The sequence below is a fragment of the Trematomus bernacchii genome, unplaced genomic scaffold (genome assembly GCF_902827165.1).
Source record: "Trematomus bernacchii unplaced genomic scaffold, fTreBer1.1, whole genome shotgun sequence".
NCBI classification, from domain to species: Eukaryota; Metazoa; Chordata; class Actinopteri; order Perciformes; family Nototheniidae; genus Trematomus; species Trematomus bernacchii.
In genome coordinates this window covers 3,846,918-3,860,795 of record NW_022987616.1, presented here as the reverse complement: position 1 = coordinate 3,860,795, position 13,878 = coordinate 3,846,918, and the positions used below count along the sequence as shown (strand labels likewise).

At 38.3% G+C, this 13,878-nt stretch overlaps 2 protein-coding genes across 2 annotated transcripts; one reads left to right on the top strand and one right to left on the bottom strand.

The window, feature by feature from the left end:
* Positions 1 to 517: 517 nt before the first annotated feature.
* pkia (cAMP-dependent protein kinase inhibitor alpha) lies at positions 518 to 4,310 on the top strand. The gene is made up of 3 exons (XM_034132495.1): positions 518 to 605; positions 2,379 to 2,556; positions 3,292 to 4,310. Exons 2-3 carry the CDS (start codon positions 2,406 to 2,408, stop codon positions 3,366 to 3,368), a joined length of 228 nt encoding a protein of 75 aa, XP_033988386.1. The 5' UTR covers positions 518 to 605; positions 2,379 to 2,405; the 3' UTR covers positions 3,369 to 4,310.
* A 522-nt stretch (positions 4,311 to 4,832) lies between these two features.
* Positions 4,833 to 10,528, bottom strand: bco1 (beta-carotene oxygenase 1). The gene is made up of 11 exons (XM_034132253.1): positions 10,434 to 10,528; positions 10,220 to 10,348; positions 10,005 to 10,134; positions 9,132 to 9,279; positions 8,897 to 9,047; positions 8,219 to 8,448; positions 7,512 to 7,763; positions 7,322 to 7,427; positions 7,129 to 7,223; positions 5,459 to 5,570; positions 4,833 to 5,327 (listed from the first exon to the last, which is right to left on the bottom strand). The coding sequence occupies exons 1-11, from the start codon at positions 10,495 to 10,497 to the stop codon at positions 5,173 to 5,175; spliced, it is 1,572 nt and encodes a 523-aa protein (XP_033988144.1). The 5' UTR covers positions 10,498 to 10,528; the 3' UTR covers positions 4,833 to 5,172.
* Positions 10,529 to 13,878: the final 3,350 nt, after the last annotated feature.

Below are 13,878 nucleotides of genomic sequence, written 5' to 3'. Positions count from 1 at the left end.
CACACACACACACACACACACACACACACACACACACACACACACACACACACACACACACACACACACACACACACACACACACACACACACACACACACACACACACACACACACACACACACACACACACACACACACACACACACACACACACACACACACACACCTACACCTGCCTTGTTCATCTGTCATCTGACCTTTTCACTTTCATTCAAAATTGTTTGGGTAGTGACAATTCGGGGTTCAGCTGAATAAACAAAAATAGCCTTCTAAATTAGCCTAGGTCCTTTGTTCAACCAGTAAATTGCAAAGTGTTGAACATATGCAAGTAATAACCCATTTTAAATAATCAGTAATACCCTAAGAGGTGCTGCAAAAAGTTGTTTTCAAGCCCTGACTGTTAAATACTGTTTTACTCCTGGTTGCACATGGTTAAAAAAAACAAGGGTTTTATTTTGAAATTCTATCCGGAAGCAGTTGTATTCTGGTATTGATTTGACGTTGGTAAATCCTCTTTCACTGAACATGGGGAATACCGGAGTGGCATAACAATTGATGTGATTGACCCTTGCGAATATTGGGAAGCCTTTTAACCCAAACAGGTACACTGCAGATAATAATATTAATAATAAGGATTACATTTTTTAGGAACAGTGTTTGCATGCCTGGCATCGTAATTTAATGTGAACTTAATATATGCATGATGCGTTTACTGGCACTGGCAGAGCTCTATGGAAGTCTTTGTCATCAGAGAAAGACATATGGCTGTGGATTTATAATGGAACATGTCGATCTTCCTGCACCATTAATGTTTTTATGCAAAGGTTATGTTTTACTGTGTCAACAATGCAATGATTTATTGGAAAACCCAATTACGCACGACCACAGGCTATCCTATTTAGCCCATAATAGATGATAAACATGTGCAGACATTAATTATTTTTAAACCATAGTAAAATAAAGTTTTCTCAATGGTCTAATGACATTACGTGGCAAGGGCTTGCTTTTACCAAGAGGACAGAGCATGCTGACTTCCTGCATTATTCAGTAACATTTGTTTGGAGAATGTATTGTTCAGGCTCTCAATTGGGAGCAAAGTTCTAAGGACAACCTGATAAGAATGACTCACACGCAGACCTTGGGTGCAACAGCATGATTCAATTATGTAAACTGTAGATTAATATTTCATAGAATATGACCAAAGGAAACACAGGCCAAGAATGTGCTGCCACTTTTAGCTTCAAATAGTATTACTACTTCAGTTCAAATATCTACATTACAGGCAGTACACTAACAGATGACCTATACAATTAGTAATGATGATATTTATCAAAAATATATTTTTCTGTTGACATATTTTGTATTTCAACATTAAGCTTTGTGTTCTGAAGCTATTGATAAGTATTGTGCATCTTGTTTGATAGTGTCTAAGACTTTGAGACTTTTAATCAATTTCATTATAGATTGTTCTTAAAGGTGAGGTTATATAAAGTCTTCATCTTGTGGATCTTCTTGCTAAATCCCGCACACCATTATCATCACTCAGTTCAAACGTTTGCCTTTAAGATAAAACGCTAATTGAGTTCTTATATTGAGGAACAGGCATGCTGTGTCTCTTGCTTCAACATGTTGAGGCTGACAATTGTACACAAACAACATCTGTTGGTTCTTTGCAGTCTTGACCCCATTTTGGGAATGACAGCCGGGTGGGAGCGTGCTCAGATGATGACATAGGAGGTTTCCAAAAATAGCCACGGTCAATAGCAGCCTGCTCGGCTCTGGAAATAGCCACAAATGGATGTGGGAGCTGAGGTCATTAAAAACAAATCAAACAACCCTTTGTATGTCCAAGGGGATACAAAGTGCAGAAAATAATGCTTTTGTTTGGAGTTTTACAAGTGCATATGTTGAGAAATGAATGGTAAAAACTCAGACTGACAGATTTTAATGAGTGAAAATGGAGGGAAGCTGAAGGCCAGCTTCACACAGGCAGATTGATAAAGATTGTAATAATGTCAACAGAGGGGTTTAACCTAAATCTCTGCAGCAACACAGCTCCCATCATGCACCATGCCTACTACAAGCGGAATGACATTTGAATACAGTCCTCTCCTCCCTTGTGCCGTAATTACCCCTTTAATTGTGTATTTTTGGAAAAGCACCATCATTTGTTGTTCCATTCCATCTGCAGAATGTATGTCCTCTGTGTATTTGGTGTTGCTTCACTCATATTAGAATAGATTAATCATGGTTGAGGTCATAAAATAGTAGGGGGGGGGGGGGGGGGGGGGGGGGGTGTTTTGACTGAGTGCATCGGTAACCCCCTGTGTCACTTTCTTCATGTCAACAAAAAATGTGTCATTTGTACCTGCCAGGCCCTGCTATGGTGAGGTGTGTTAGCGATGACGGATGAGGAGGCGAGTTATGATGACTTCATCGCCTCTCGACGAACTGGCCGCAGGAACGCCATCCATATTATCCCAGCAACCTCTGGGGCTGAGGGCCCCGCTGACCTGTCACAGAGTCTGGCACAGCTCAACATCGACAAGTCAGGTGAGAAACATCCCTGTGGGGATCTGAGGGGAATAAAGGAAGTGGAGAGGTATGTGTAGGGAGGGAGTGATGAGGGAATGAGATGCAGGTGAGGGAAAACAGGTGTGTCGATGGGTGGGGCATTCAGGTGATGAAAAGTGAGGAAAAGTCTGAGGGCATCATGGTGGATATATGAAAATTAGCAATGAAGGGGCCTTGAGATGTATGACATATGTTAGCATAGGCCACGTTTCACAATTAAATAGGTTTTAAAAAGTGTTTTAATTGCATCTATCAAGTGTATGCAGTGTCAGTATTCTACCACAAGGGGGTGACACATCCTGAGACATAATATCTGTGCATAATGGCTTTATAATGGCTATTTATTGCAATGCTTGGTACTGTAACATTACAAATAAATGTTCTCATTCACCACCAAGGGAGAAACATCATAGTAAAAATGAAACTCCCTCTACTCTAACATATTTTTGTATTATTGTTATTTCACTTAGATGTTTGACCTTCACAATTTGTGAGATTACACCTAATTTGGAAGCATATTGTTTAAATGTATCATCTAGAAAAGGTGGCACCTCCTGTGAAAAAACATTTAAAATTCCCTTTTCATCTTTATTTTTTTTTAATTAGCTGTTTTGAGTTGATCCTTCTACCTTAGTGTGTAGTTTCTGCTGTTTCACCCCACCCTATTCACAAATATAACCTTAAAGTAACTGTCCCTCTTTGTCCTTCTGTCAGGTGATGAGGGAGAAAACAATAAGGACAGCCAGGACTCTGCAGCTAAAGAAGAGGAGGCGAAAGCTGAGGGCAGCTAAACTCACATTCATGGACTCAAACCACCGCCTCTTTTCGTTGACCTGATCCCTGAATGCTAGGCCTCTCATTGGCTGGTTGCATCTAATGACTTTGAACAAACACAAAATCCTACTGCCACCATCCCACAATCAGGAAGTCATTGCTATGGCAACCACAGCTCCATTGAGCAGTTGGGTGTGTTCCAGTTTCATTAAAAATATTTGAAATCTCAGATACAACTGATTCAATTTGAAATATGTGTATGTCAATAATGCTGCAATCTGGCACTTTCAATAAAACATAAAATGGTCAGTCAAAGTCAGTCCAAATCAGGACAAAACACAGGACATTTTGATGAAATATCCACGCTCTCATCGCCTGTAGATGGTCTATGAAGAAGTCTTCAGCCTTGTATGTGATGCAATAGATGCAGGAGTTATCTTATTAAAAACAGGGTGTTAAGTTTTTATACGTACAAAATGTGTCCATATAATGTGATTTACAAGTTTAAACACTACCATTGAGCATTTTAAAAGGGATAGTCTGTCTGTCTTTACAATTGGACTTTGTTTAGGGTAGATATAGAGATCAAGAACGTATTTGCAGCTTGAACAAAAGAACATGGATTGCACTCCAATACACTTGTGTGTTTTTATAATGTAGCATATAATTGTTTATTGGATGTATGAATTTCCCCGGTTTATGGGAGTTTTTTTAGAATGCTTAAAGCCGTGATTCGTCAGACTACCTATGAATTTTACATTTACCAACCTTCCTTTTAAACCACCCCTCAATACTATAATAGTAGCTGCAATACACTGCCTTTTTCTGATTATCACATCTGTGGAAATGCACTCCAAGAATGTCTGTCTTCATTACCTTTTTAAAAACTGAAGTCATTACTTGTTTGTCTTAGCCTCTTTACGACATCAACTTATAAGAAAATAAATGACTTGAAGGAGGATTGGGCATTTTCTACTTTTGTTAATGAACAGTAATTTGCAGTGTAGTGATCATGTATTTTCTTTAATGCTCTTTCAGGGGGTTATGGTATGGCATTGTCAAAGACATTGCTGTACAATGTTGCACATTTGTCCACTAAATTAGTTTTGACATGCAATTAAATGTTACCGGTGGAAACATAGTGTCCAGATGTATTTTTTTAATGTTGTCCCATCTAAGAATAAAAGGAGAAACATGGGTATTGTTGCTCTCTAGTGGTCAACCTTAGACCTACAACCCAGACACAGAAAAGCAACCTACTTTTTAAAATCTTTTATCTTAATATACCAGGTTACAGCTTACAGCTTACTTTGTTTAAATGACCAGATTAGTTTTCATGATACTAGCTGATTGTGAATATATTTTCTCAGGGGCTTTGCCAACACATGATAACATGTACAGACCAAGATAACCTGTGATTTCTCACTTTCACCATGTGACTGTACATCTAGGAGTGTAACTGTAGAATGAAAGCACATCTCTTAACTTGTAGAATAGAGTCTTTTTTATTAAAAAATGATGAGCAATAGTACAATGATTGTCAAAGCAGTGCAATAGAGTAATATGGACTACATAATAAACAGTGATAGGGCCTATGTACAAGCTTAAATGGCATTTTGATTGACACACCATTAAGAAATCCACACCTTTTTAAATAAACATACCAATAGGAACTTTGTTTTGATACAATCCCTATAATCTTACATAGATGAGTTAGTCCATGAAAGCATCTTCGTCAAGCTTTTGTCTGGAAGCATTATTCATCAGAGTGAGTTTCATTGTTCAAACCGATCGCTGTGCCATGCAGCACAGTTTAACTGACTAAGTTTCTTGCGGGATGAAAAAGCCATGCATATCCTTTGGGAGCTTAGCGTCCACGTATGCTCGAGCTACCTCTTTAAATGTTTTGCCATCCAGAAACAGGATGAAACACAACTGGCCTGGGTTTCTGTTGATGACTGACACCAACACCACACCTGCAATTAAAAAAGGTAGAGAATACTGTTAGAATGAAAATCTAAGGAATCAAATGACGGCAGTTTTCCAAATGTACTTTTTCTTTACAAAAAGAAATCATTGTAAATGCACATCACACAGTGTATATTACCATCGTCCTCTGACTCTGCATTTGGTCTGGGGATGAACACCGGCTCTGAAGGCAGGCAGTTCTCCTCGCTCCAGAAAATCCTCTCCTTGGTCTCTGTGTCAAACTTCGCAATCTACAGGAAATGGATAAGTTATGAAGAAAATCATTAAAACATGCTGTAAAAACAGTTCATGACAAATCATTACAAACTAGCACTGATAACTCCTTCTGAAAGGTTGTAAACAGCAATTATTTGCAGTTTAAATCATAAAAAAACACAACCAAAAAACACAGTTCGGAGCTAGGTTAAAAGGGAAATCACAAATGTTTACAAGCAGATACTTAAAAAGCCTGTTAATGTTAATTATATTACTATTTTTTTAATAATTTAATATTCTTTTGCAAAATGACAGTCGGCCACTGGCCACTTAATTAAGAAAACCAGGGGCACAGGTCAGGCTTTGGGTAGGTTTTTTTTGTTTGTTAAACACACTTTTTTTAAAAGGAATATTTATATTAGGAGATATTCCCTTCGTGAATCAATTTATATCATTGTGTTTTAGAAAAACTCTGTCAGCCACATTTGGGTATCACTGCCTTACATCCAGAAAAGCGGTCATAAAGAGCTAATCTTTTAGACAAGCAGCATGCCTGTGCAGTACTTTGCCCCAACTCCACGCCATATACGTACTTGCAATATAGTTATTCATTTGTAAACTAGACTGAAGCATAGGGGCCCAGACACTGAGCAGATATAGCATTAAGTAAGCATTAAGCATTTTACCATCATGATGTCCTTGCAGATTCTAGCACTTAATCTGGATTTATGACTGGTAATTGATTGAGTCAGATAATCTTTTTTTATGATGTAGAAATCCCACAACTTAGACTTCACCCAACTTTTCTATTCAGCTGGCAGTGGAAGAGATCCAATGAATGCATATAATGCTGTTGAAATAAGGTTGTATGACGCTGACAAGGTAACATTCAATAGATAAAGGCTCAATGGAAATGACTGCCTCCCTGTTTGCGTATATAATGTTGTTATTATTTTACTAAGATCACCCTACTTGACCTCTCAAATGAGCCACTTATTTCCCCCCCAAAAAGAGGTTCCCTATTGTGCTATATTTTTCCCTCACCATTTAAAACTCCTTTTGTTTGTCCTGCTTTTTATTCCATATTACAAACGTCATTATATTCAAAGAAAAGCCCAAACTCCCTTATGTTGTTGGTATGATGTGTCAAGTGGGAATAAACAAAGAATGTCTAATTGTCAGACACAGGATGTTTTTTTTGTTCTTTCCTCTTGTTCCTCCACTAAAATGTGGATTCTTGGCGTGCGGTGACACGCAAGGGAAGCTTTGTTACTGAATACTTCAAAGCCTCACCGAGTTTGTTCCTGCTTCTCATTGTTTCTGGTATTTGTGGGTATTAGAGCCAGAGCCATAAGGTGGTTGGGTCATTGTTTTTGTCTCCTGATGTGCCAACTGCTAATTCTCAGTTCTGCAATTTGCTTCCTAATGCTGCAAAAACAATTCTGCCAGAAACAATGTGTTTCCCAATATCCCAGCCTTTAAAATCTCAGTTTTTATGAGAGTCTGCAAGTTATGGGTCTCTCTTGGTACACAACAATTATGGGACTGTGAGAAATCCGAAAGATGGATACAAATAAAAACAAAATGTTTTACCTCTTTAGCCAGCGCCGACTCCTCCACACAGTTCCCGTAGACAAACCGGTGCTTCTTGCCGTTGAAATCATAATTAATTCTTGGCAATTCAAAGCCTGATGGGAAATGTTGTATTTATATGAGCAAATGCATTTCTTTTAAAGACCAAATGAGCAATAATGACTTAATTTAGGGGTCTGTTTGAGTGGTTTACCTGCACAGAACACTTCTGCCTGGCACATTAGTTTGCCTTCCTTCTCCTTCACAGCACTGGCAGTCGTGTACTTGAGTTTCACCAGGTCCTCTCCAACTGCCACACCCTACAAACACAAAAGAATCCAGGGTTGCAGAACATCTTCTCAAAATGTCAGGATGCAGTCAATTTGAGACCTTTGTTTCCGCACCTTGTCTGAGTGGACGGGAAGTACAAATCGCTTGTAGCTTGGTTTGGAGTAGCTCTCATCGTGGAACCCTTCCTTCAGCTTGCTCAGGTAGAACATGTTGTAAAGGCTGGTGTCACTGTAGGCGATCACATCGAAAATCACGTGACCGTCGTCCTCAAAAGCATTCACGTGATGGTAGACCACCATCGCCCCGGTGTAGTACTTCGTCTCGAGTACTTTGCAAGTCTTTCTGTCTATCAGATGGATGAGAGTCTGTGGAAGAAAGAAACATTTAGAAAGACAGTCACAGTAATGTTAACTGACTTAGTTATGGTCTACTTGCCAGCAGTATGAACCAGGAAATGTTGAGTACATAAAGTTTTATGATAGACATGTATAGTACGGGTCCCAAGCACAAAAAAACTGCCGGATGCTAACTTGCATACATTTGACAATTTGCACACTTGGCATAAGTTGCACTAATTAGCAAATGCAGACAATTGCAAAAAAAATGCTTGGCCGATTTTTGGACAATTTTGGAGGAATATTGAGGATGTTGAATCAATTTCTGACATTTTTTGTATAAAAAAAAGGCAGTTTTGAGTCCCATAAAGCTTTAAATTCAACCCAAAATTAAACAAAATCAGCTAACCGGGTACAAATATACTCAACATTTCTGGGTTTCACAGGACCAAAAAGAACTATAACAGATCACAGGGACCCCTTACACTCTCGTCAGGGCAGAACTTCAGGCAGCTGGCCCAGTTGACCCCCCTCATGTACGCAGTGGCCATCTTGAGGATGTCCAGTTTAAACGGCTGCTCGATGAAGATGAAGTAGTTGTCCGTCATGCCGAAGCTGTGGTAGTAGCTGGGAGTGAGCAGGGAGCGGCAGGGGACCGTGCAGACCACCTCGGAGCTCTTCAGAGCGGGGGCCCACTTCTCTGAAGAGTTCTTGTCTGAAGTTAGGGGCAAATTAGTCATTTGTTGCCCTGTCTGTCTTGTGTTTTTTTCAGATTTTTATTCTGTAGCACTTAGAGTTCTGTTTATTCAAATGAAATAAACAGGGGGAAAAAGTATTATTATTATTAAACAACTATGAGCATGTACTTGTAGAAGAACTATGTATATGCAAAATAGAAAACATAAAACAGCATGTAAAATGAAATGTGTAGTGGCAAAAAATGCAGAGGAACTGCAGACACAGAAGCCATCCCACATTTACATGTGTGAAATGAGAATTTCAATTCAATGCAGAAACCAATAGCCCAACACATTTCACAATGGCTGTTCTTAATCTGATCCTCGTTCATTTGCATAATTGTTTTCAAAGTATCCCGCAGCTGATATGGCTTATAAACACTGAGGTGTCAGGGCAAAGTAGAGCAGGCCGTGAAGTTTATATACCTTTCTCTGTAACAGCAGGGACTTTGAACAGCGTGTATTTGGTCTTGCCCTTCTCTGCTATCGAGGTTCCCATGTTGTAGGTGTTGCCCTCTTTGTCGTAGTGTGGATGGGACGACACCAGGTTTACAGGCAGGTACTTCAAGTAGTCCACCTGTGGAAAGAGTTTGGTAACTTATGAGCACGGAAATCAAGTCTTTGCAAGTGGATGAGCGCTAATAGTGATCGTTGGCGTTACCTTATCCAAAGTTTCCAGTGTCACAGGGTCAATCTTGCGGATGTAGTTGGTTTCAGAGGTGGCGTAAAAGTCATTTCCGTACTTAATGAAATTGCTTGCTCCATTGTCAGTGAAGTCGGGCACTGTGTGGTTGAGAAAGGTAATCGCCCTGGAATATAAGGAGAAAAATGCTGAATATTAGAAAGTGGTAGAAGAAGCAGAAGACCTACTTTTCTCACACTGAAAGTCTTGTATTCTAGAAATGTGTGACTCAATTGCATCTAAATGTAAATGTAAAATCTGAAAGGGAACAGTAGGTTTTTTTTTCCAAAGTGTGAATATCCTTATTTAACATATCCTTTAGGACCTCTTCTATAAATGGCCTTACTTTACAGCACTGTGAGGTAAGTGTATTACAGATGTTTCTAAAGGCTCTGTAGCTAAATGCATGACAAATACAAAACAGAATAAGACTATTTATTGTGATGCTACCATGAGATGGAAGAACTCAGATGTTATACTTGAGTAAAAGTATTAATACCACATGTTACAAGTATAAAGTCAAAACGTTAATAATATATAATATATACTATATTATTGGATTATAACAATTAACACGTTCATCACTTCAATATTGCAGCTGGTAGAAAGGATATAAATACTGCCATTTAACTTGTGATTTTACCAAGGGATCAATAAAGATCAAAAACTATTTTTAACCTATATTACTAGACTAAAACTCATTGAGTCATCAAGAAAATGCAGTATAAGGTACACTATTTGCCCTGGTTTACAGAAAAGCAGAAGCAGTAGAAGTGGGGTAGCAAGAAAAAGAAATAAAGTCAAAAACTAAAATTGTACTAATCGATTATTTTATTTTAAGAGGATGCTCACTTGAAAATGAAGTTCTTGCTCGGGTCTGGATAGGCCATGGTTCCCATTTCAGACACAACAATCCTGTTGGCAGCCATGTTAGCTTTGTAGGTGTCCCCTCTCAGGAATCTGCTTCTGTGGGTCACTTCACCTGCAAGAGAGAGTTCAGGTTTTGAGCATGCATTAAAAGGAGCAACAGATAACCACTGTTAAACCAAAATAATTGTAAGACGAACCATCTTTAATGGCAAAACTGTTCATGATAGCCATCCCATCAAACCAGTGGCTGTAGCTGGTGTCCCCCAGAGAGAAGATGCCGGGGCCATTGCGCAGCAGCGTGCCCTGCAGCCAGCTGGGAATACATCCTGAAGGGGAGGAAACAGAAAAACAGTCAGCAATGCATTAGTAAAGTCAGTCCTAGTCCTTCAACAGAGTAAAAACTCGGCCTACCTTTAACTTCTGCCTTGCGGGGCTCCGGGCTCTCCTCTGCGTTATTGGAATAGTCTGTAGACATGTTGGTTGGAGGCGCAGTGCCTAAACTCTCTGACGTCCTAATAATGAACTGCTGTCATTCCCAGCGCAAACCGCTCCTTATAAAGCGTGTCAGTGGGGGGGGTGGTTTGGCCAACGACGCGTTAACTTATCTGGACACGGATGCACTCTAGCCTCTGTTTTGATTTCAAAGAAATCTTTATAGCAAGCTAAGTTCGGCGAAATGATCCATATCAAAACACTTAATCAACAACAAATATATGAGCCATCTACTGATTTGCCAGGTTCTTATTCATATTATTTCTCAACTTTTCACGTTTCATTCAATATGAGCCATTTTCGCTGCAGAAAATAGGTTCAGCCCATGATGTCATTGTAAATGTTATTAGTGAACATTTGGCTTGTCTGAATGTTTTATTCTGCAATGAACTTGTTGTTTCCCCACCATATAAATGTTTGAATTGCTTAAGTTTTGATTCAGTTCATTTGGATGGAAGAGGAACTCTTTTATGGATTAGCTAGTGATTCACTTATAGAAGTTTTTATTTGATTTGTTAATAGCCCATTGAACAGTTAGTTGCATATTCCAACCAGAGGTGGGATGTAACTAAGTATATTTACGTAGGTGCAATTTTGAGATACTTGTACTTTAGTATGCTACTTTTTACACCTGGAGTAAATTCACAAGCCACCCTGCAATATACACAGTCTTAAAACTTGCTGCATCTTCACCAGCTTTGATAACACTTTAATGCATCAATAATTATACTCAAAACATATCATATAATTATATTATTCTAAAATGGGTCAATTTGCATAATGAGTACTTCATTTATTTTGATGCTAATACTGTCAGGGTTGAGTGAAGCAGGCAGGACCCAAATGCAGATTTCCAAGATAATTCCTTAATCCAAGGTAACAAAGTAGAAAACAGAACACTACCCCGTGACATAGTCAAAGACAAACAAGGAACTAACAATGACAGACAGAAAAAACAGAACTAAAATACACACAAGACTAATCACACAAACAAGACACAGGTGAGGAGTGAGGAGAAAACACAGGGGCACCAGGTGAACACAATCGGGTAATCAGGTAGGAGGGAAAACAGACAGAAAGCAACAGGCAACACTTTTCAAAATAAAACAGGAAACCAAAGACAGAAAAAGACAAGACAAAACACAACACAGACAGATCGTGACAAATACTTTTATTCCTTTAATTGAGTAACCTTTTAATTGGTGGACTTTTACTTGTAACAGAGTATTTCTACACTCTGGTACTTCTACTTTTACTTAAGTACAAGATCTGAGTACTTCTCCCACCTCTGATTCTAGAGACTTAGAGATTGTATTTAGTAGGATATCAGAAGGTAACATATTTGAACTGCTTTGCTGACTTAACTTTTTTCGATGAATTATAATCACTAAAATACATCTTGCACTGGGGTTAAAATCCTTTACAGTTTCTGGGTTTTTTGTTCTGTGGAATTACTTTTTCTTGGAAGGTTGTTTGGTGACTCAGACTCCCTGCAGTGCTGATGGAGTCAATCGCTCTATTCAGTGGATGACTTGGACTTCTTGGAAAGTAGGTAGTAGTAATAAATCCTATCTGGACGTTAAAGTCCAAATGCTCTTCACCTCAGTGGGTAAATAGCCTCAATCTCAATGACATAACTGCATTTGGCCTCAGATGACCAGAGGTAACAGAATAATGGGTGCTTAATTATCTGTATAAAATACTTTATGCTGCAGTGATGCTCATCACAAGATAGCACTGTTGGCACAAACAACAAAAAGGGTGGCATCTGAAAGCAATAGTGGGAGGTTCTAAAAGCCCTTTACTCAAATTTGATTCAAATAAATGTGTGGCTTGCGGAGGAGATTGCTCACGGGTAGATAAAGAGAGCCTTCAGGTGAACCTTTCCTGGAATAACTAGTCCAGTTTCTTTTCGGAGAGGCGGGAAAGTGTATGCATTCATTTAGGTACAATGATCATACACATATAATATAAATAATAATAATACAATAAAAGTATGTGAATTAACATATTTGTATACACATACACAAGTGTGATCATATAATTCAGAGAATACCAAAAAACAAATACATATTTGTAAAAGAAATTAGGAGAAAATCAAATAAAAAAACATTAAATGATAATAAAAAAGTAAATTGTAAACTAATAGGAGATGGATAAAAAAAACAATGTTAACATTTTTAAGTGTATTGTTAAAGTATGTATAAAGGGTTAGGCGTTGTCCTCCTGTCTATAATTCAGTTACACAATTCACCATAGAGCCCAAACAGACTCAAATGATCTTCAAAGATACAAATAGCATGAGGTGTTTGAGCCTTAGAGATGCTTTGGGGGCAAGTGATGTCCTTACTGCAACAGTACAAGACTAAAACATGTATATATTTGGAAAAGTTTGGATTTTGCAAAGATAGATAGTGATGTAAAACTCTGAGTTGTATGAGATTGAGCCTGAAACTAGATGTACTATCATTCACTGAAATCAATGCAGCATTCCAGTCAGCATCTTATGAATAAGTTACGATAGAAGAAACTTGATAAATCAGATTTTGGGAGGTTACATTTCCTCCACAATTGGCTAAAGCTTCATAAGACATTGTCAGTGTAGGTAATTTAGGTTTACAAGGAATAACCTTAAGGAGAAGGCCCTATCAGTGCAGAGGAAAAAACATATCTGCACTTTGATCAACCTACGGAGCCATTATCATTACTCATATCAAAAATAATAGCAGCGTAAATACACTGTCAATTATGATTTTCTATGGATTTAGAAGTGCTAAATTTTTACGGAAACCATTACAGCTGCTGCTTCTATTTACAATATGTATAACTGTTCTGGTGACTGTTTAGAATCCCTTAGAAAAATGTGTATGTATTTCAACAATCAAATTACAAGAAAACTAACATGAGTTTGGTCCAACCTTTTCTTTTTTTGCAAAATGACCTACATAGAATTCTGTGTATACTGTATCACTATCAGAATTTAGGAGCACTTTATATGTTATGGTTTGGTGCAGGACATCTGTTATCCTCCCTAAAAGGTGACGTGACACCTCTGCACTCAGCGTTTCCACAATAAGTGGAATTCCACTCTCCCTTTTCAGAGAAAGAAGTGACACAACACTTAAAAGTAACACTTCAATCTTTGCTAAATAAATGCATAGCAGCACTGCCCTCTAGTGGCTCCTTACCTGTAGTGGTTAGGCATCATTTAATGTATTTGTAACATTTAACATGATCTCATTGATAAAAGGGAATGATAAAAAAGATACAATTGTTGTTACTCCCAGCTTTTAAGACATATGTGTGGCAGGGAATGTCAACAGCTGGAAAATTACAACTATTGTCTTTACTGGAAACTTTCATA